The sequence below is a fragment of the Notamacropus eugenii genome, chromosome 5 (genome assembly GCF_028372415.1).
Source record: "Notamacropus eugenii isolate mMacEug1 chromosome 5, mMacEug1.pri_v2, whole genome shotgun sequence".
Taxonomy (NCBI): Eukaryota; Metazoa; Chordata; class Mammalia; order Diprotodontia; family Macropodidae; genus Notamacropus; species Notamacropus eugenii.
The window spans coordinates 30,485,097-30,506,542 of NC_092876.1; the positions used below are offsets into that span (position 1 = coordinate 30,485,097).

At 41.2% G+C, this 21,446-nt stretch overlaps 1 protein-coding gene across 1 annotated transcript in view; it reads left to right on the top strand.

Annotated features, from left to right (window-relative positions):
- The window catches only part of LOC140507450 (cytochrome P450 2G1-like), a 54,298-nt gene extending 34,575 nt beyond the window's left edge, over positions 1–19,723 (top strand). The window contains 11 exon segments of the mRNA XM_072615537.1: positions 878–932; positions 935–1,006; positions 2,258–2,420; positions 4,141–4,290; positions 5,125–5,285; positions 7,254–7,430; positions 8,616–8,757; positions 10,548–10,552; positions 18,185–18,367; positions 18,499–18,640; positions 19,471–19,723. Coding sequence (XP_072471638.1) covers positions 878–932; positions 935–1,006; positions 2,258–2,420; positions 4,141–4,290; positions 5,125–5,285; positions 7,254–7,430; positions 8,616–8,757; positions 10,548–10,552; positions 18,185–18,367; positions 18,499–18,640; positions 19,471–19,652 — 1,432 coding nt within the window. The 3' untranslated portion in view covers positions 19,653–19,723.
- The last annotated feature ends 1,723 nt before the right edge of the window (positions 19,724–21,446 follow it).

Genomic DNA, 21,446 nt, shown 5'->3' on the forward strand with positions numbered 1-21,446 from the left:
AGGATATAAGAAATACAGGTAAAGGGGTATAGAAAGTTATCTGGCCCTACAGGACAAAAGAGAAGATGGGGACAAGGGAAGGGAGGGATGATAGAAGAGAGGGCAGATTGGTGATAGGGTCAATCAGAATGCTTGGTGTTTTGGGGTGGGGGAGGGGACAAATGGGGAGAAAATTTGGAACTCAAAATTTTGTGAAAATGAATGCTAAAAGTTAAATAAATAAAATTTAAAATATAAATAAATAGATCCCTAGAATTAAGCCCAAACTGGTCCTAGTTCACTGCGTGACCTGGACAAATCTGTCTCTTTTTTCTGACACTGGGTTTCTTCAGGTGGAGAAATAAAGAGTCAGATCAGATTTTATTCTGAGAGGACTCAACTCTTGAGAGCTAGAAAGGACCTCAGGGGCCATCTAGCCTACCCCTCTCCTATTTTACAGATGAAGAAACTGAGGCTCGAGAAGGGGGAAGTCACTTGCCCAGGGTCACACAGGCAGTCAGTAGCAGGGTGTGGATCCAAAGCTATCATTGAACTCCCAAACCAGTACCCCTGCCAGGTCAGCATGTTAGTCTCTAGAAGAAGGAATGGGACAGGAGGTGAAGAGGGAGAAGGGGCTAAGAGATCCGGTCCAAAACCCCCTTGTCCAGGAAGTTTTTCCTGGTTGGCCCAGCTGGAGTAACCTTTCCTTCCATGCCCAGGTGAAAGGAAACAAGTTATGTAATCCATAGTACCAGGTTTGGGAAGACATAATCCTAAAGGGATTCAGATTTTAGATAAGTCTGAGCCCTGATGAACATATAACTGAGGCTCCACCATGGAGTTTGATGGTGTTATCATGCTTTTCTTGGCTCTCTGTGCCACTGAACATATAACTGAGGCTCCACCTCATTTCCTGGAAGCACATGCACAAAACAGGCAAGCTACCCCCCTCAGACCCACTCCCATACCTTTCCTTGGCAAACTGCTGCAGGTCCGCACCGATACCACATTTCAGTTTTGCCTGGAAGTGAGTCTTCCCACCTTCTATCATGTAGCCACAGGGTTGGAGAATCTTAAGAATCCTAGATGCTCAGGACCTCTGATGTTAGAAACAGAATCAGATTTTTAGCAGTACAAAGTAAATTACAGAATATTAATATCATAAAGGCTTTTGTAGACTTATACACCATTGTCAACCTTAAAGTTTGGTTAAAAGAGCCAAGCAAGTTAAGATATATATATATATATATATATATACACACATATATATACACACACATATATATATGTATATATATATACATATATATACACATATATATATGTATATATATATACATATATATATGTGTGTGTGTGTATATATGTACATATATACGTATATACATATATAATGTGTGTGTGTGTGTGTGTATATATATATATATATATATATATATATATATATATATATATATATATATATATATATATATATATATATATATACATAAATACATTGTTTCTTCCCTTAAGCTAGCAGAATTCATATATACATGACAGCCAGAAAATAATTCTTACTGAGATAAGCAAGTTGAGGAACACTTTTTATCTTCTTAGAGCAATCCCAACTTAGGATGTCTGTGTCATTCAAAAATCCATATGTGTTTAACCATAGCCTGAGAAAGTAGATTTCTTAGTTGGATAGGTTGTAAATACAATAAGATAAGAGAAATGCCCAAGTGTTAATTGAAATTACAATCCCAGGATATCTGTGTTTTCCCTGCATAGCATATGTCCATAAAATACCAAGATAAGACAAGTCCCACTATTCAAGGCAGTGTCTGGTCCCAGGCATCCTGTCCTTAGTGGTCATAAACAGAAGAATGCTCCTGGTCAGCCTCATTCAGTCCTGTAGTTGTTGCAAGAGAAAGGGGCATTCTTGGAGCAAAGCATGTCTGTTAGGTCAGGGTGCTTCTTCTGGTTGATTCATTCAGTCTTTGGCCCTTATTGGGGCTCAAACAATCTTAAATGATTATTGCCATAAGATCTGGAAGAGACATTGGAAATAATCTAGCCCATTTCCCACATTAGGGAAACAGAGTCCAAGAGAAGAGATACTGGGATGAAACCCAGATCTTTTCACTAGGGCTCTTTCCACTCTATCATATTTCCTGTACATCCTTCAAGGTACATCACCTGGGCCACCCTTTAGTACCTTCCTCCCTTGTCCCTGAGGATTAGGCTAGGAAATATGGGCTGGGACCTCTCTACCTCACTCCATTCTGTTTCCCTCCAGCGCAGTAAAAAGTATGCGCCTGTGTTTACTGTCTTCTTGAGTCCTCGAAGAGTAGTCATGCTACGTGGCCATGAGGTGATGAAGGAAGCACTGGTCGTCTAGGCAGAGAATTTCAGTGGCCGGGGGCAGATGGCCTCCATTGATCAGAACTTCCAAGGTCATGGTGAGAGACTTCTATAAAGTATGCTGGCTGTCAAGTGGTTATGACTCCCATAAATCCCTGCCTATTACCATAGACTCAGTATAAGGTACAAGCTTTCTCCAATACTTCCTAGAACCAAGAGGAAATTGACTAACACTAGAACTAGAGACACTTTCATGGGGGCTCAGTGGGGCTTTTGGGGAGAGAGGGGCATGGGAGTATAAGACTTAGAAGTAGGGAGGGCCTTAGACCCTCCATTTCCCAACACTGAACATTTCTTTCCATTTCATTTCATTTTCCATTTCAGATTCAATCCCTCCCTCATTCACTCTCCCACACATTGAGAAAGGGAGAAATGCAAAGTGAGTCTGGGCATTTTCATTAGCGATTACCCTTTCCTAGAATGCTCATCCTCCTCATCTCTGCCTTCTGGTTTCCCATCTTCAATAGGAAACCTGTCTTGGTATTCGTTAATCTTACTGTCTTCCACCAGAGGAGGATAAAGTAAGGCTGGTAACCTTGCACAACCCTCTCTAACTCAAAACAAAGTCAAGTGCAAGTCATGTCATCATTTCTCTGATGCCATGGTCTTTGAAAATGAAGGATGAACACACACACACACACACACACACACACACACACACACACACTGTCTTCCACCTGAGATTACCCCTAATTGATCCTGTCTCCATCTCAGTTGGACATGGTCATTGGTCTGTCATGTACCTGATTAGACTGAATTATCTTTGTCTTGTATCCCCAGAGCTGAGCACAGTGCCTAGTATACAATAGGTGCTTAATAAATAGGTGCTATCTGACTTGATAGATGTTCTATCAGAGGTACTCAACTCAGGCTGGTGTGACACAAGGGGTCCACACAATTCCTGGAAGCAGGTTAAAATGTAATTGGGAAATGTTTAACAAAATAAGTAAAAATACAACATAATGTTACTTGTGGTTTTCTAAGTCAATATGCAGTTTCAAAGATCCATTGCTATTTGAGTTTGACCCCATGAGTAAAGTCCCTTCATTTCAAATAGCACAGGTAGGTGGCGCCATAGTGGATAGTGCACTAGGGCTGCAGTCAGAAAAACTCATCTTCCTGAATTCAAATCTGGCCTCAGATACTTATTAGCTGTGTGATCCTGGGCAAGTCACTTAACCTTGTCTGCCTCAGTTTCTTCTTCTGTAAAATGAACTGGAGATGGACATTAGGAACTACTCCAGGATCTGCCAAACAAATTATGTCCAACTGAAAGAGAAGAAAATACAGGTTTCAAGACTAAGGCTCTTTGTCTGGAGCCAGGAGGCTGTTCTTTGTCCTATCCTGAACCCTCGACTATTTAATGAAGATCTCTATAAACTGAGGACCAGACACAGTCATGAAAAGAGTTCTGGATTTGGAGACACTAGGCTTAGGTCCCAGGACTGGCTCAGCTGCTCCCTCTGTGTGACCTAAGGAAAGTCCCTTCTTTTCCCTGTGTACCTCAGTTTCCACCTCTATCAAATGAAGGTTGGATTAGATGTCCTCTGACATCCCTCACAGTTACTGATCTATGCTCTTGTGACCTCTCAGAGCCTCAATTTCCACTCCTGTAAAATGGGAATTGTACCAGAATGATCCCTTCCAACTCTAAGTACCAAGACTCCATGGATATATTATTGTCACCCTGACCTTTCTGCCTTTGATCGTCCATCCCATTCCCCTACCTAAAATACATGTTCACTATTGCACTGGTAGGTGTGGTACTGGCTAATGGAGATCTCTGGCACACCTTGCGTCGGTTCTCTCTGACTGTCCTTCGAGACTTTGGGATGGGGAAGCGCAGTATTGAGGAGTGCATTCAAGAAGAGGCTAGCTTCTTGCTGAAAGAATTTCGCAATACAAATGGTAAAAGCTACACAGGGGCTTTGGGAGAAACAGAGGCAGGAGAATAGGGAGATGAGGGATGGTGACTTAAGAATGAGGATCCATGAGGAGAACCAGAGGCCCAAATGGGGATGGGGTGGGGAAATGGTATTGGAAGAAATGGACTTAAGAAAATATCACTGGGTGGGGAGGGGGGTTTCAGACAACTCCAGAAGACAGCTTGTTTAAGAGTAGACTTGGGGAATCCTAAAGGTCATCCAGTCTCCCTCCCTTAGTCCAAGCTCAGACCTTAAGAAGGGACTTGGCAAAAGCACAAGGATATGGAGTCAGAGGACCTGGGTTCAAATTTGGCCTCTCTCTCCTGTGTGATTTGGGTCAAGTGACCTCACCTAGCTAACTGGATCTCATTTTCCTCACCTGTCAAACAAGGATGGCAGCATGGGACATGTAAAGGGCATTGACTGCAAAATCGTAGAATATGTAGGATCTTGGTTCAATTCTTACCTCTGATGTTTAATAGCTGAGTGACCTTGGACAAGTCACTATATCAACCTAACCTCAGTTTCTTCATTTCAAAAATGAGAGGGGATTTAGACTAAGTGATCACTAAGGTCCCTTTTAGCTCGATGATCTTAAGATCCTAGTCCATGTGTCCAATTCCATTTTACAGAGGAGGAAGCTAAGGCCTAGAGAGAGAGAGCGGAAAAGAGGAAGTGTCTGAGGTCACTCAGCAAATGGAGTCTGACCCCAAATAAGTCACTGTCTTCCCCTAAGTGCCTCTTCTTTCCACATCTCAATCTCTCTCCTTTTGCCTGCCCTCCATCCCATACTTGCCTCCCTCTTTCTCTCCTCTAGGAGCCCCCATTGATCCTTCCTTCTTCCTGAGCCGCACGGTTTCCAATGTCATCAGCTGTGTGGTGTTGGGGAACCGCTTTGACTATGAGGACAAGCAGTTCTTGTATCTGATGAGCCTAATCAATAAGATCTTCTTCGAGATGAGCATGCTCTGGGCCCAGGTACTATTGTGCTGGCAGCTTCCTCTAACTCCCCAATCCCCTGCACCCAAACAAAGAACAACCAAAGGCAACCTTGTCGAGACACAGAATTCAATAGTCATAGAACCTTAGAATACTAGAATCTTTTAATTTCAAACTATTTAAACCTCAGAAACAGAATGACAGAATATTTTACTCTCAAACCATAGAATTTCTTATTTACTCAGGAACTTAGAACCCCAGAGTACTGGAATATTTTCATTTTAGAATATTATAATTTTAGAAATAGAGCCACAGGATCTAGAAACTTGAAATCTTTTAATTTTAGAAATCTAGTACCTTATAAACATAGAATCACAGAATCTTAGAACCATAGATCTTTAGACTCATGAACAATAGACTGTTGGGAACATGGAATTTTAGAATCACAGATTCTTATATTAAAACTTTTACATAATAAGAATATAAGAATGTTAGAAATGTAATCTCACAGAATCTCAGAATCATGAAACCTTAGTGTAGTGGAATCTTGGGAAATCAGAACCAGAGAAAACCTTAGAATTTTAGGATACTAGAACCTTTTAAATAGAATCTTAGACTCTAGAAAATCAGAATATTGGGAATTTAGAATGCTGGGGTAGTAGGCTCTTTTAATTTTAGAATACAAGTACCTTCGAAACAAAGAGTCACAGAATCTTAGAGTCATAGCCCAGTTAAGTTCTAAAACCATAGGTTATTGGAAGAGTCGAACTTTAGAATCATAGAATGCTCAAATAAAACTTTAAACTTTTAGAAAACTAGGGTGTGAGAAATATACAGTCACAGAATCTTAGTCAGAGAAACTTAGCTTTTTGGAATCTTAGAATGTTAGAACCACTGTATCTTAGAACTTTAGAATTCTAGAACCTCTACAGGTTTAGATTATAGAACCTTAGAAGTTTGGAACATGGGTATAAAAACTATAGAATATTTGAACCTAAGAAATCATAGAATTTCAGAGTTTTAAAAACATAGTATCATAGAACCTCAGGACCATAGAATATTAGTCTCCAGAATTTTAGAATATTAGAATCACAATCTTAGAACCTTAGATATACAGACTCAGGATCACAGAGTATCAGAATCATCAAAGCCTGGAGTTTTTGACTCATGGGACCTCAGAATCTCAGAACTTTAAAATCATAGAACCTTTGAACCACAGGATTTAGAACCTGGAATCATAATATAAACCTTAGAATCCTGGAAGCCGAGGATTTATTCTTTTTTAGCTTAATAACTAAATTACCATTTATTTATGAACAATGCTATTTGTCAGGGACAGCATGGCATAATAGATAAAGGATCCTCCTGAGAGACAGAGAATTGGGCATAAATTATGCTTCTTCCATACATGCTAGTTGTGTGTCCAGGAACAAGTCACAATTTATCAGTCCCCTGGGTAACTCTAGGGACATGTATGCCAGTGGAGAGAGTTTCCACTCTGGTCATTCCCTACACTTGCTAGTTTTGTGTCCATGGACAAATCATTCATGCTTTCTGAACCTCAGTGTCCACATTCATAAACATAACATAGTAATTTGCACAGCATCTCAGTCACATGGTTATTAGGACCCAATGAGACAGCTTTGTAGATGTCTTCCTGACTGGTAAAAGTCATAACAAGATGGGAGCTTAGTGGTCATCTGGCCATAAATTCCTGAAAGAAGTTGAAATGGAATCATATTGGTGATAATGGAGGGGTGTGGTCTCACATTTTGCCTCTGTTTTCTATCTCCACAATATGGTGAGATTTTTAAAAAAATTAAAAACACATTTAAAAAGTTCCTTGGAGATAAAGAAAGAGTTGTGTTTTTTTTCCCTTCTGAAATTTATTAAGCCTTCAGATATTCCAACCTATTTGGCTCCCCCAAACCTTTCCCCTCCCTCATGTCCTGTTTCTCCAGTCTAATGAGACATGTTTTTCTTTACATCCCCACTCTCATCCTTCAGCTCTACGACGTGTACTCAGGGATCATGCAGTACCTACCTGGATGCCATAACAAAATTTACAACCTTACTGAAGAGCTGAAGGACTTCATCACATTGAGAGTCAAGATCAATGAGGCCTCTCTGGATCCCAACAACCCCCGGGACTTCATTGACTACTTCCTTATCAAAATGCATGAGGTGCCACCTACAATACTCCATACTTTTCCCTGACTCTTCCCAGCCTCTCCCTCTCCCATTCGCACTGTCCAAGCCCCACACCCTTATCCATATAGTTAAGTGTGACTCTATCTCTCCCTATGGTCCATTGAAACCAAGACACGTTCCTCAAGCTGTCTTTCAAAACCTCGCTCTCCTGTCCCCTACCATGGTGTCCTGGCCCTTTCTCCAGGGATCTAAAACTGTAAGACATGTTTAAATCTTGATTCTTCCACTCATCACCTCTGTGATACTGGCAAATCCCTTCCTCAGTCTGGACCTCTGTTTCCTCATCAGTAAAATGAAAAGAATCAGATTAGATGAACCCAAAGGGCCTTCCCAACTCAAAGCCAGCAATCTTTCCAATCAGCAAGGATCTATTGAGTGCTTACTAAGTACAAAGTACTATGGAAAAGAAAAACCTTACATTCTCTCAAGGTGGGGAGGAAGAAGAACATGCAAATACATGCAGAGATATATACATGCTAATTCAAGGAGAAACAATACCAGAGTTGGAATCAGGACCTGGTTCATAAACCTAGAGCTCAAAGTTCCAACTCCCTTATCTGACAGAAGATGAGGAAACTGACTCCCAGAGAAGTAAACTGAGCAGCCCGAGGGTACACAGATGGTATCAGCGGGAGGATTTTGAACCCAGGTTCTCTGACTTAAGAGACTTAAGTGACACCTTTTCACTGTCCCACTCACCATTACTTATGGGAAGATGACCTTGGGCAAGTCATTTCATTTCTTTGGGCCTTCCTTTCTTTATCTGTAAAATGAGGGGATTGAACTTCATGTCCTCTGGGGTCCTTTCCAGTGCTTGATCAGTAAACTTTTTTGAACTGAGGGGTGATCAAGACAGACTTCCCATAGAAAGGAAACCTTTTCCCTTCCCTGCATAAGCCAAATTCTGTCATTCTCTGTCTTGAGCATCCTTACCTCTCCCTCTACAGCCCCACATTCCTCCCTGCCTCAGATGACTGAGTCCCTCCCCCCTCCAGAAAGTCCAAGTGATCTCACTTAGTCCCACTCCTAGAGGCACCTGGCCAAGCTGGCCAGCACCTGAGACGCAGGGATGGGGAGAGAGCAGGCACAGGAGACTTATAGTTGAAGAGCATAAGAAAGCATGAACTTTGAGGTGCAATGTCTTCCTCCTACTCCCAGGAAAAAGACAACCTTCAGACAGAATTCAGCCTTAAGAACCTGGTCCTCACCACTTTAAACTTGTTCTTTGCTGGGACTGAATCAGTCAGCTCCACGCTGTGTTATGGGTTCCTGGTTCTCATGAAACACCCAGAGGTGGGAGGTGAGTTCTCTTCCTGACCATCCTCCTGGTCCCCACCCTCGCCACATCCATGCCTGGTCCTGAATAGAACTTCATTCCCTGGTAGACCCTGATGACTATATGCCTTCTGGTCCCCTTGAATCAATCAGGAAATCAACAAGCATTTAAATATCTACTGTGTTGCAGGTTTGGGGTCAGGTGCTCAAGATAGAAATACAAAGAATGAAACAATTTCTACCGTCAGAAAGCTTGTACTGTAATATCAGCGGAGTTGGGGGAGAGGGAGACACTGGCAGAAGACACTGAGGAAGCTAGCTATAAATCACACGTGCCAGGCTTAGAAAGGGACCTTGGAGACAATTTCTTGTAACCTGATCTTTCCTATATTTAAAAAAAATCTTTCTATTCCAACAATTCAGGAATCTATCTATCTATCTATCTATCTATCTATCTATCTATCTATCTATCTATCTGTCTATCTATCTATCTAAACTATCTATCTATCTACCTATCTGTCTGTCTGTCTGTTTATCTAATCCAAGTACCCATACATTCGTTGATCTACTCATTCATCCATTCACCCAGCAATTAATCATCCAAGTATTAATCATTTATCTCTATACATCCATCCATCTGTCCCTCCGTCCATCCATCCACCTGTCTGTCACTTGGAACTGAGGTAGTGCAGTGGACGGAATGTCTGGCCTGAAGTCAGGAAGACTTGAGTTCAAATCTGGCCTCAGACATTTACCAGCTGTGTGACCCTGGGCAAGCCACATAACCTGTTTGTCTCTGTTTTCTCATCTATAAAATGAGCTGGAGAGGGAAATGGCAAACCACTCCAGCATCTTCATCAAGAAAAGCCTAAATGTGATCACAAAGAATTGGGCAAAACTGAAAATGATTTAACAACAACCAACCAACCATCCATCCATTGATCATTTGTCTCTATTTACCTATCCATCTATCCATCCAACCACGGGCTGCGTAGAGTTAGTGGATGAAAAGTTCACTTTGGAGTGAGAAAGAATTGGGGGAAGACCTTCTAGCATGTGACAGCTCTGTAATACTAGACAAGTCTTTTTACTTCTTTGTACCCAAAACAGAGCTGCAGGACACTTGTTCTCTGCACTGGTAGAGAAGAAGGGAGAGGAAGTATCCCCTACAGTCAGTTCTCTATACCAACGAATTCTGAAGCTCTGGATCAAAAAAAAGTACATGTAGGAGGCCCATTGAGTCAGAGAACATGATATGTGTGTGTATACATATATATTTTATTATATTAAATCCCCTCCTTAGAATAGTGCAATTTGGAAAGAAACAATATTTCAAATGGATACTTGAAAAATAACATTCTAAAATATTATTGATGCTCTTTTTAAAAAACATTTTTATCATACTCCCAGACCCCTCTTTAATTATTATGATCAAGTAAACTAATCAAGGTATTGGCTATATGTGAAAACTGTTCTTCACTCTACTCCTATAGATCATATCCTTTGCCCAGAGGCAAGAGGCAGACCCCACCATTAGTCCTCAAAGGCCACAATTCAGAACTACTTTTCCAAGTTTAGTAAAGGACATATCACTTCTTCTCTTGCTCTGCATTGTGCCTGACTTGTGGTAGAGCTTTCTGAGCTTGTATTGGTCTGGTCAGCCATGGTACATTGACCCCTACATAGTGATGTCATTTTGGTCCTCCTTGATTCTGAAAGACAACAACCCACTAGTATGGTTGTTGCTCCCCTAATTCCAGTTGCTTCTCACAAGCAGTCCTGGTCCTGCAATGTCCCTTTTCCTTCCAATTTAAGCTCAGGTGCCCCACCCAATATGTTCTCTCCCCAAAAAGCATGCTTTTTACTGTATCTGTTCACCTGAGACATCTCTCAATAGAATGCAAACTGTCCGAGGTAGGACAGGGGCTTTCTTTCTTTCTTTTCTTTTCTTCCTTCCTTCCTTTTTCTTTTTTGCCTTTGTTTTTCTTCCCGAAGTTTATTAATTTATTTGTTTTCGGTTTTCAACATTCACTTCCATAAGTTTTAAATTTTTCCCCCTCCCTCCCCTTCCCTCTCCAAGATGGTAAGCAATCTTACAAGGGCTCTACACAGACATTCCTATTAAACATATTTTCACATTCTTCATGCTACATAGAAGTGTAACAAACAGAAGAAACCATGAGAAAAACAAAACAAAACAAAACATAAAAGAGAAAATAGTGTGCTTCATTCTCCATTCTGACTCCACAGTACTTTCTCCCTCTATCTTCCCTCCCTTCTATAAGCCCCCATCCCTTTTCTTTCCCTTTTCCCTTAGTACTTCTTCCTTCCCTTCTAATGACCCCCTCCCTTTTCTTTCCCTATTCCACTCCTACTGCCCAGTAGGACAAGGTAGATTTCTATACTTAACTGAATATGTTATTCCCTCCTTGAACCAAATCTGATAAGAGTAGAGCTCAAACGATGCTCATCTCCCTTTTTTCTTTCCCTGTACTAAAATATGTTTTTGTACCTCTTCAAGTGACATAATTTACCTTTTTCTGCCTCCTACTTTTCCTCTTCTCCCATTACAATTCTTTTGTACACATTAATAAGGTTTTTAATCATCATATCAGTTAATTTATACCCACACATTCTGTGTATATCCCTTTTAAATGTTGCAATAAATATACAATTCTCAAGATTAGCAAGTATCATTCTTACATAGGGAAGTAAACAGTTGACCTTTTTTGAATAACAAGGGTTTTTTCTGGTTTTTCCCCTATTTGCCTTTTTAAAATTTATTTATTTTTAGTTTTCAATATTCATTTCCACAAGATTTTGAGTTCCAAATTTTCTCCCCAACTCTACCCCAAAACACCATGCATTCTGATTACCCTTTCCCCCAACTGGCCCTCCCTTCTATCATAGCCATCCATTCTCTTATCCCCATCTTCTCTCTTTTCTTGTAAGGAAAAATAGATTTCTATACCCCATTACCTGTATTTCTTGTTTCCCAGTTGCATGCAAAAACAGTTCTCAACATTCATTCCTTAAATGCTGAGTTCCAACTTCTCTCCCTTTCTTCTCCCCACCCATCCCCACTGAGAAAGCAAACTATTCAATGTAGGCTATATATATGTAGTTTTGCAAAAGACTTCCATAATAGTCATGTTGTGAAAGACTAACTATATTTCCCTCCATCCTATCCTTCCCCTTATTTATTCTATTCTCTCTTTAGACCTTATCCTTCCCCTAAAGTGTTTACATCTAATTGTTCCCTCCTTCCACTTGCCCTCCCTTCCATCATCCTTGCATCACATTTCTCCCCTTCTCCCCTAATTTCCTGTAGTGTAAGATAGGTTGTGTGTGTGTAGGTGTGTGTGTAATCCCTCCAACTACCGAAATACTGACAAAAGTTTCAGGAGTTACTAATATTACCTCACCATGTAGGAATGTAAACAGTTCAACTTTACAAGTTCCTTTTGATTTCTCTTTCCTGTTTACCTTTTCATACTTCTCTTGATTCTTGTGTTTGAAAGTCAAATTTTCTATTCAGTTCTGGTCTTTTCATCAAGAATGCTTGAAAGTCCTCTATTTCATTGAACGATCAATTTTTCCCTTGAAGTATTATACTCTGTTGGGGGTGTAAGCTCAGTTTTCACGTGGACAGTCTCGGGCAGGTAAAGGTGAGGACTTCTAAACCTCAGAGTTCTCATGAGGCCCCCCAGGGAACAGCTGGGAATTGAGGCGTGAAACACAGTCTATCTCGTGCATTTCCGCCTCTTCTCAGTGGGAAACTTGCTGGGGAGACCATCCCACCCTTGAGATTGGCCTGTGGTCTGAGCACACCTGTTGTTGACTAGCTAAGGGCTGAGAGCATGCACGGTATTCACGTGCAAACTATGCGGCAGGAGAGCTTAAGTAGGGTCAGGAAAGCCTGAAGGCGCTCTTCGCGCTGAGGGGCCCTTAGAGGGCAGAGGGTCCCTCCCCTCTCCAGCTCCCATCCTCTTGCTGTACGATCCTTGCCCCTTGGGAGGAGGAGGATTCCTCTCTCCTGAGGAAGAATTCACCCTGCACATGTAACTAAGACCCTGAATAAAGACTAACCCTTGTTCAACTCTGGAAAGTCTCTTCTCTCAACACGTTTATCCGGCTGATCCCCGAAGACCTGGACGACAGGTAAGAAAGGCTCGGGTAGCCCTTCGGCCTCTAGGCCGAACAATACTCAGTTTTGCTGAGTAAGATTCTTGCTTTTAATCCTGCTTCCTTTGACTTCTGGAATATCATATTCCAAGCCCTTCAATCCCTTAACGTAGAAGCTGATAGATCTTGTGTTATCCTGATTGTATTTCCACCATACTTGAATTGTTTCTTTCTGGCTGTTTGCAATGTTTTCTCCTTGACCTGGGAACTCTGGAATTTGGTTACAGTATTCCTAGGAGTTTTTCTATTCGAATCTGTTTCAGGAGGAGATCAGTGGGTTCTTTCAATATTTATTTTACCCTCTAGTTCTGGAATATCAGGGCAGTTTTACTTGATAATTTCATGAAAGATGGTATCTTGGCTCATTTTTTTGATCATGGCTTTCAGGTAGTCCCATAATTTTTAAACTATCCCTTCTGGATCTATTTTCAAGGTGTTTTTTCCAATGAGATGTTTTGCATTGTCTTCTATTTTTTCATTCTTTTGGTTTTGTTTTGTAATTTCTTGGTTTCTCTTAAAGTCATTAGCCTCCATCTGCTCCATTCTAATTTTTAAAGAACTATTTTCTTCAATGAGTTTCTGAGCCTCCTTTTCCATGTGGCTAATTCTCTTTTTAAAAGTATTCTTCTCTTCATTGGCTTTTTGGGCCTCTTTTCCATTTGAATTAGTCTATTTTTAAAGGTGTTATTTTCTTTAGCATTTTTTCAGGTCTCCTTTAGCAAGGTGTTGACTCGTTTTTCATGATTTTCTCGCATCACTCTCATTTCTCTTCCCAATTTTTCCTCCACCTCTCTTACTTGATTTTCAAAATTGTTTTTGAGCTCTTCCATGGCCTGAAATCATTGCATATTTATTTTGGAGGTTTTGGATACAGAAGCCTTGACTTTTATGCCTTCCTCTGAGGCTATGCATTGTTCTTCCTCACCCAAAAAGATGGAAAAGAATACCTTTTCACCCAGAAAGTAACCTTCTATAGTCTTATTTTTTCCCTTTTTGGAGCATTTTCCCAGTCAGTTACTTGACTTTTAAGTCCCTTGTCAAGAGGACGGTATACTCCAGGAACATGTAAGTTCTCAGTTCCTTCAAGGAGGCACAATAAAGAGAGAGGTGTTTACTCGTCTCCTGGCCTACACTCTGATCTGGGAGATACCGCAAACTTTTCTACCCAGGATCTTCTCCAAAGCCTCCACCAGATCCACCATGACAGTGCTCCTCCTCACCCCATGACCACCACTCAGGGCTGAGATCCAGACCAGTTGCTCAGTTCCCCCAGGAGCTCCAGGCTTAGGGCTCCAAAAGTTGATGCTGCCACTACCTGGGGCTACCTGGGGTTGGGGCTACGGGAGGACACTGCTCCCGTCTCCCTCAGGTGAAAGAGCTTTCTCACTGACCTTTGAAGCTGTTTTTGGCATTTGTGGATTGAGAGATCTGGGAACTACAGCTGCTGCCCTGGATTCCATTCCTGAGCCTGCTCCAGTCCTGTCCCTGCTGTGCCGTGCAGTCAAGGCCGGGTTGTGCTCTGCTCTGAGTCCAGTGCGACAGACCTTTTCTGTCGACCTTCCAGGCTGCCTTGGGCTGGAAATCTCTTTTAATCTGTCATTTTGTGGCTTCTGTTTCTCTAGAATTTATTTAGAGTCATTTTTACAGGTATTTTATGGGCTATGGTGAGAGTTCCTACAGGTCATCCTTCTACTCCCCCATCTTGGCTCCACCACCCCATGTGCTTTTTTGTGCCTCTCTTGAGTCTTGTATTTGAAGATCAAATTTGCCATTGAACTCTGGCCTTTTCATAAGGAAGATCTTGAAATCCCTTATTTCATTGAATGTCCATCTTCTTATCTGAAAGATTGTACTCAATTTTGCTGGGTAGTTGATCCTTGGTTGTAGTCCAAGCTCCTCTGTCTCAGGGAATATCATTTTACAGTCCCTCTTAACTTTCAATGTAGAAGCTGCAAGGTCCTATGTGATCTTGACTGGAGTTCTTCAATATTTGAATTGTTTCTTTCTGGATGCTTGCAATATTTTTTCTTTGACCTGATAATTCTAGAATTTGGCTGCAATATTCCTTGGCATTTTCAATACGGGATCTCTTTCAGGAGGTGATCAGTGGATTCTTTTGGATAACTATTTTACCCTCTGGTTCTAGGACCTCAGGGCAGTTTTCCTTGATGATTTCTTGGAAGATACTACCCAGTCTATTATTTCCATCATGGCTTTCCAGTAGACCAATAATTGTTAGATTTTCTCTCTTGAATCTGTTTTCCAGGTCAGTTGTTTTTCCAATGAGATAGTTTATGTTTTCTTCTATTTTTTCATTCTTTAGATTTTGTTTGACTGACTCTTGGTGCCTCATAGATTCATTAGCTTCTACTTGCCCAATTCTAATTTTTAATGGATTGGTTTTTTAGTTAGTTTTTGTACTTCCTTTTCTATTTGTCTAAATTCCCTTTTAAGTAGTTATTTTCTCCAGTTAGGTTTTGTAGCTCATTATCAACTTGGTCAATTTTATTTTTTAAGGAACTCTTCCCTTCGGTTATTTTTTTTCATTTTGTCAATTATATTTTTTCAATCATTGGTCAATTTTTTTCTACCTTTCTGATTTGGCTTTTAAGATTCTTCTTGATCTCTTCCAATAATGCTTTTTGGGCTTGAGACTAGTTCAAATTCCCTTCTGAGGTTCCAGATGTGGGTATAGTGTCAATGGGGTCCTATTCTGAATTCATAATTGATCTTCCCTGTCCCCATGGTAAGATTCTATAGTCTTTGCTTTTCTAATTTGCTTCTTGATCATGATGATTGCCTTTTTCCTGGCTTTTAAAGTGGATCTCTGCTTCATGGGCACAGGAAGCTCTGTCCTATGTCTCTTGCACTGGGAACTGGGGGCCTGGTTACTGGCTTTGTGTGTTGTGGCCTCTGATTCTGTCACCTGAAAGTGATATAATGCAGCAATTTGCCTGGGGATGAGCTGCAGCTGGCTGGTGTGTGCCAAGGCTGAGGCCAGTAGAAGTCTTTCTGAGCTTCCCTGGGGTTACACTGAAGCTAATGGCATGAGGTGTCAGGGAGTGGTGGTCTGGACACTGGAGATCTCTTACTCCCTAGGGCTGAACTAAAGCAAAGGCAGGCTTAGCTGCTGGTGGTTGCACTGGTGTCTGCCAGATTCCCCTGGATGTGCTAAGATACACCTGAGGTCCTGGTATTGGCACTTACTGGCTCCATCCCCCTGGATCTGAGGACCTCTTGCTGGTCCTGTGAGGTGGGGCTTGCTGGGATACCTCCAATCTTGCCCTGGTTCCCTTCACCCGCAGCAAAAGAGACACTTCCTGATGATTATTCTATCCTCCTGAGCTAAAAGACTGCTGTACCCCTTCTGCTGGCCCCACTAGCCCAGGATTTTTGCTGGGGCAATATTCTCTGGGTTTTTCAAGGTCAGCAAGGAGAGGGTGAGAGCATTTATAGTTTACTGTGCCATCTTGTCTTCTGGAAGTTCAAGTAGGTGACTTTCAAACATTTAGCCCCACCATGGGCTCTGTCAGACTCCACTCTATGCTCCTTTTTGCCTTTATATCCTAACATCCTACTGCTTTAGCTAAATGATGATCTGTACTGGGTAGAAAGAATTCTCTATTCCACACTAGTATAAGGATTGATGAACTCACCAGTCTGGTTTAAAAAACAAGCATATCCCAAATTCTGTGCTTACCACTATTCCTCTAAGGTAGTATGTAGTTAATACTTAAATGTTTCTTGAATTGAAATTAATTGAACCCTCCTCCAACCCTCTTCCTGCCAGTCTTATAAAAATGGAATTAGAGTTAGTAACAGAGATAGGTAGGGCAGCTAGGTGGTGCCATAGTGCATAGAGCACTGGGCTTAGAATCAGGAAGACCCATCTTCATGAGTTCAAATTCAGCCTCAGACATTTACTAGCTATGTGACCCTGTGCAAGTCACCTAACCCTGTTTGCGTCAGTTGCTCTATAGAATGGACTGGAGAAGAAAATGCTTAACCCCTCCAGTATCTATGCCAAGAAAATCCCCCAAAGGGGGTAACAAAGAGTTAGACATGACTGAAAAAGTTTCAACAACAATAGAGGCAACTAAGTTTTGTGGTGGATAGAGTGTTGGAGTTAACGAGTCAGAAAGACCTAAATTCACACCCAACCTCAGAGGCTAGCTGTGTGACCGGGGCAACTCACTTAACTAGTCTGTTTCTTAATCTATAAAATAGGGATTACAACTCTCCCTCAGAATTCTTGTATGGATAAAATTAGATTATATTTATAAAGTGCTACATAAATGAAAGCTATTATGAAAAATGATGGTTAAAAACTGATGTTATAGGGTGGTAGGTGTAGACTTGGTCAACTCCCTCATTTTACAGTTGAAATAACTGAAGCCCAGGGAGGTTTAATTAGGGAGACCAGAGGTGGTTTGTATGCATATCCCCTTCACTTCCTTCTTCCCTCTCCAGTGAACTATCTTTTGTTACAAAGGATAAGAAAGAGAAGAGGGCAGGGGATTCCACAAAATGAGACACCACATCAACTGAACCTTACAGTGTATGCACTGTTCTATACCCATAGTCCCCCATCTCTCCTGTGAAGGGAGTAAGTTGTATGTTTTTATCTCTTCTTGACCATTATAAATATTCCATAATTCTTCAAGTCCAAGGTTCTGTCATTCCCAATGTTCTGGGATTCTAAGTGTTCTGAAGTTCTTTTTCTCCAAGATCCCTGTATTTGAAAGGCTTTATGATCATCAGATTCCAGGATTCTGAAGCATTTGGATTTTAAGACTCCATGATCCTAAGAGTCTAAAGTTCTAGGTCATGTTCTGCAGCTTTGTTTCTCTATCCAATGCTAAATTGTTGCTTATTGGAAGCACTGTGGTACTACAGAAAGAGCGCTGGCTTTGAGATTTGAAAGGTATGGGTTCAGATCCTGACTCAGCAATTGATCTATGTGAACTTAGACAAATCAGATAGACTTCACTTTCCTCCTTTTAAGCTAAGGGGGTTGAATCAAAAGGCTTCTGGGATCCCTTCTAGCCCTAGGTTCATCATTATAAGAGTTAATGATTACAAAGTTCTCTCATTTTAAGGCTGACAGATTCAATGACTTAGAACTAGAAGACGTCTTGACCAGTCTTCTTAGTTCACAACAGAAGCCCAGGGAAGGAAGTGACTTATCAAAGTCACATAATCTCTGAGATGAGACTCTTTTGAGCCTGAGTCCCAAATTCTCAAGATTTCTGACCCCTTCATTTAAGGTCCAAGAGGAGATTGACCACGTGATCAGGCGACACAGACTCCCCAAGACAGAGGACCGGATGCAGATGCCATACACTGATGCAGTCATCCATGAGATCCAGAGAGTTACAGACATTGTGCCCATGGGTGTCCCTCACACAGTCATCCGAGACACCCACTTCCGAGGTTACATCTTGCCAAAGGTAAGGGGGCTCTTCCTATGTGTCTCCCCCACCCAATCCTTTTCTCCACTTTCCTGCTCCCTACCCCAACTCCAGCCCCTGTATCCTAGAACTGACCCTGCTCATTATGCTCATGCCCACCTTCCCTCCAGGGCACTGATATCTTCCCTCTCATTGGCTCTGCTCTCCGAGACCCTAAGTATTTCCAAAAACCTGAAACCTTTGAGCCACAGCACTTTCTGGATGAGCAGGGACACTTCAAGAAGAATGAGGCCTTTGTGCCATTCGCCTCAGGTGGGTTCTTAGAAACCTCCCCCTTCTCTTCATTCTTCCTGCTCAGAGACATTGAAGGGTCTTGGGTAAGAGTACGGTACAGAGTGGGCTATAGGGCTGGGTCATAACCATAGATTCTCAGAATGTTAGAAGAGAAGCACAAGACCATAACTTTAGAGCTTAAGGGACCCTCAGAGTCCAACTGCTTCCATTTGACAGATGAGGAAAATGAGACCCAGAGAGGCAGAGACTTGATCAAGTTCATACAAGAAATAAGGATCACAGAGAAAATTTGAACTCAGAGCACTGATACTCTCCACTGTCCCACGGAAAATTAGGATATTAGAATTGTTGGAAAACACAGTATTAAATGGTTAGTCTTAGAATCTTGACATCTTAGAGCTCTAAGACATTTGGAATGAGAGATGTGTCTTTACCAGCTCTCTGAAAAAAAATGCATCTATGACACACTTTTAAGTTTAATCTGAATCATTAATGTTTTCTCCATCACCTTCTTAAGTCTACAACTTAAATCAACAGAACAATAAATGAAGTCCTCATTTGTACCCTTTGCCAATTTCTGGGGTGTAAGTGCTCATGGGGAGAATTTGACCATTTGCTCCTTGGAGCCAGTAAGCACTGGCTATGGCACACTCCTGCTTTTGAACCTACAGACAAGTACAAGCTTAGAATCTTAGAACTGCCTCCCCCACCCCATTGGGATTAGGCTATATACATACTTTATTTGATGACCATGATTTAGGTTATTTGTTTGGAAGCATTTCAATGATCCATGCTGCATGTTTCTTTTTTCCCATTGCTGGTACCATGAATAATGGTGGCTTTCTAAGGGAAGCGTGTGTGCCTTGGGGAGGCCATGGCCCGGATGGAGCTTTTCCTCTACTTCACAGCCATCCTGCAGAGTTTCTCCCTCCAGTCTCTGGTTCCTGCCAGTGAGATTGACATCACCCCAAAGATCAGCGGCTTTGGCAACATCCCTCCCATCTATAAGCTCTGCATTGTGGCCCGTTGATGGCCCTCCCAGGGCAAGGTCCAGCAACTACCTACTGCCTGCTTATCCTGCTTTCCCACCATCCCTGTCTTCTGTGGCATCTCCTAATAAAACTTTGTTGATGCTCCTTAGCTGCTAATGTCTTTTCCTCTAAGTCTGTTTTCCATCTATTTTATATTTATCTTGTGTGTACTGATTTATGTACATGGTCACCCCACTAGAATATAAGCTTCTTGAGGATAGGGACTGCTTTTGTATTTCTTTGTTTCCACAGCCCTTAGAAATGGTCTATAGAAAGCACTTAACAAATGCCTGTTAATTGTTGGTCAGAAAGGCTGGAATGGTAAACAGCTGCTTTGCTTTCAAACCAAGATTCTCAGCCTGGGGTCTATCAATTGATTTCAGAGTGTCCATGAATCCGAAATGTTTAAAACTGTATTTCAATATAATTTCCTTTGCATTTCTTTGTATTATACTTTATGCATTTAGGAATTTGATTCTAAAGAGGTGGCCATAGGCTGCACAAGACCAACTCCCCAAGGGATTCATAACACAAAATAGGTAAAGAACCCTTGTTCTAGAGAATCAAGCATGAAAGAAGAAAGTACTTCATTTTATTGTTTTCTTTTGAAAATTGACACCATACTCAGGTCACTGGATTTAGATGACTCTGGAGGAGAAGTGAGGCTGGTGACCTGCACAGCCCTCCTTCCCTCAAAACAAAGTCAAGTGCAAGTCATGTCATCATTTCTCTGGTGGCATGGTCTTCTTTGGCAACGAAGGACAAACACGATCACGAGACCTTTAAGATCTTTCAAAGACAGGCAGAAGCTCATCAATCACATTCATCTGCTCTTTCATTATCCAAAGGTGTGTATATGTATGTGGTTCATCTGGGCTTAGTGAACTGAACTTCTTCAGGGTAGCCAAGCAATCTTGTACCATCTCTTTATTTACTTTCATTGACTATAAGTTTCATGGTAATCATTTTTGTTCTGTCCTCCCTGGCCCAACAGCCATTCTTTTTGGAAGAGAAAACAGAGCAAAACAGAACTGAATGGCTCCACCTTCACTCTTGGATCCATTACGACCATTTTAACAACGCCTATAAGCCGACCAATTACTCCCTTGTTCCTCTCTCTTTTCTTCAATATACCTTTTTGGTTTGGTGAAAAATTTATGCTATATTTTCCAATTCCATTTATAAACAATTTTTAACTTTTTTTTTTAAATTGGGAGTTCTAAATTCTCTCCTTCCTCTATCTCCTCTACCTTCCTTGAGAAGGTCAACAATTTGATATACATGTGCAATCATGCAAAACATTTCCATATTAGCCATATTGTGAACGAAAATGCAGACCAAAAAACAAAAAAAAAAAGGAAAATAAAGAAAATAAAGAGTTTTAAAAAGTATACTTTGATCTACACTCATCCTCAATCAGTTCTTTCTCTGGATGTGGATAGTATTTTTCATCATAAGTCCTTTGGTATTGTGTTGGATCATATTGCTAAGAATAACTAAGTCATTCATAATTGATTATTGTACAATATTCCCGTTGCTGTACAGAATGGTCTCCTGGTTCTGCTCATTTCACTTTGCATCAGTTCATGTAAACCTTTCCAGGTTTTTCTGAAAGCATCCCGCTCATCATTTCTTATAGCACAATAGTATTCCATAACAGACACATATCACCATATATTCAACCATTCTCCAATTGATGGGCATCCCCTCAATTTCTAATTTTTTGCCATCCCAAAAAGAGCTGCTATAAATATTTTTATACATATAAATACTTCCCCCCCCCCCCCGCCTTT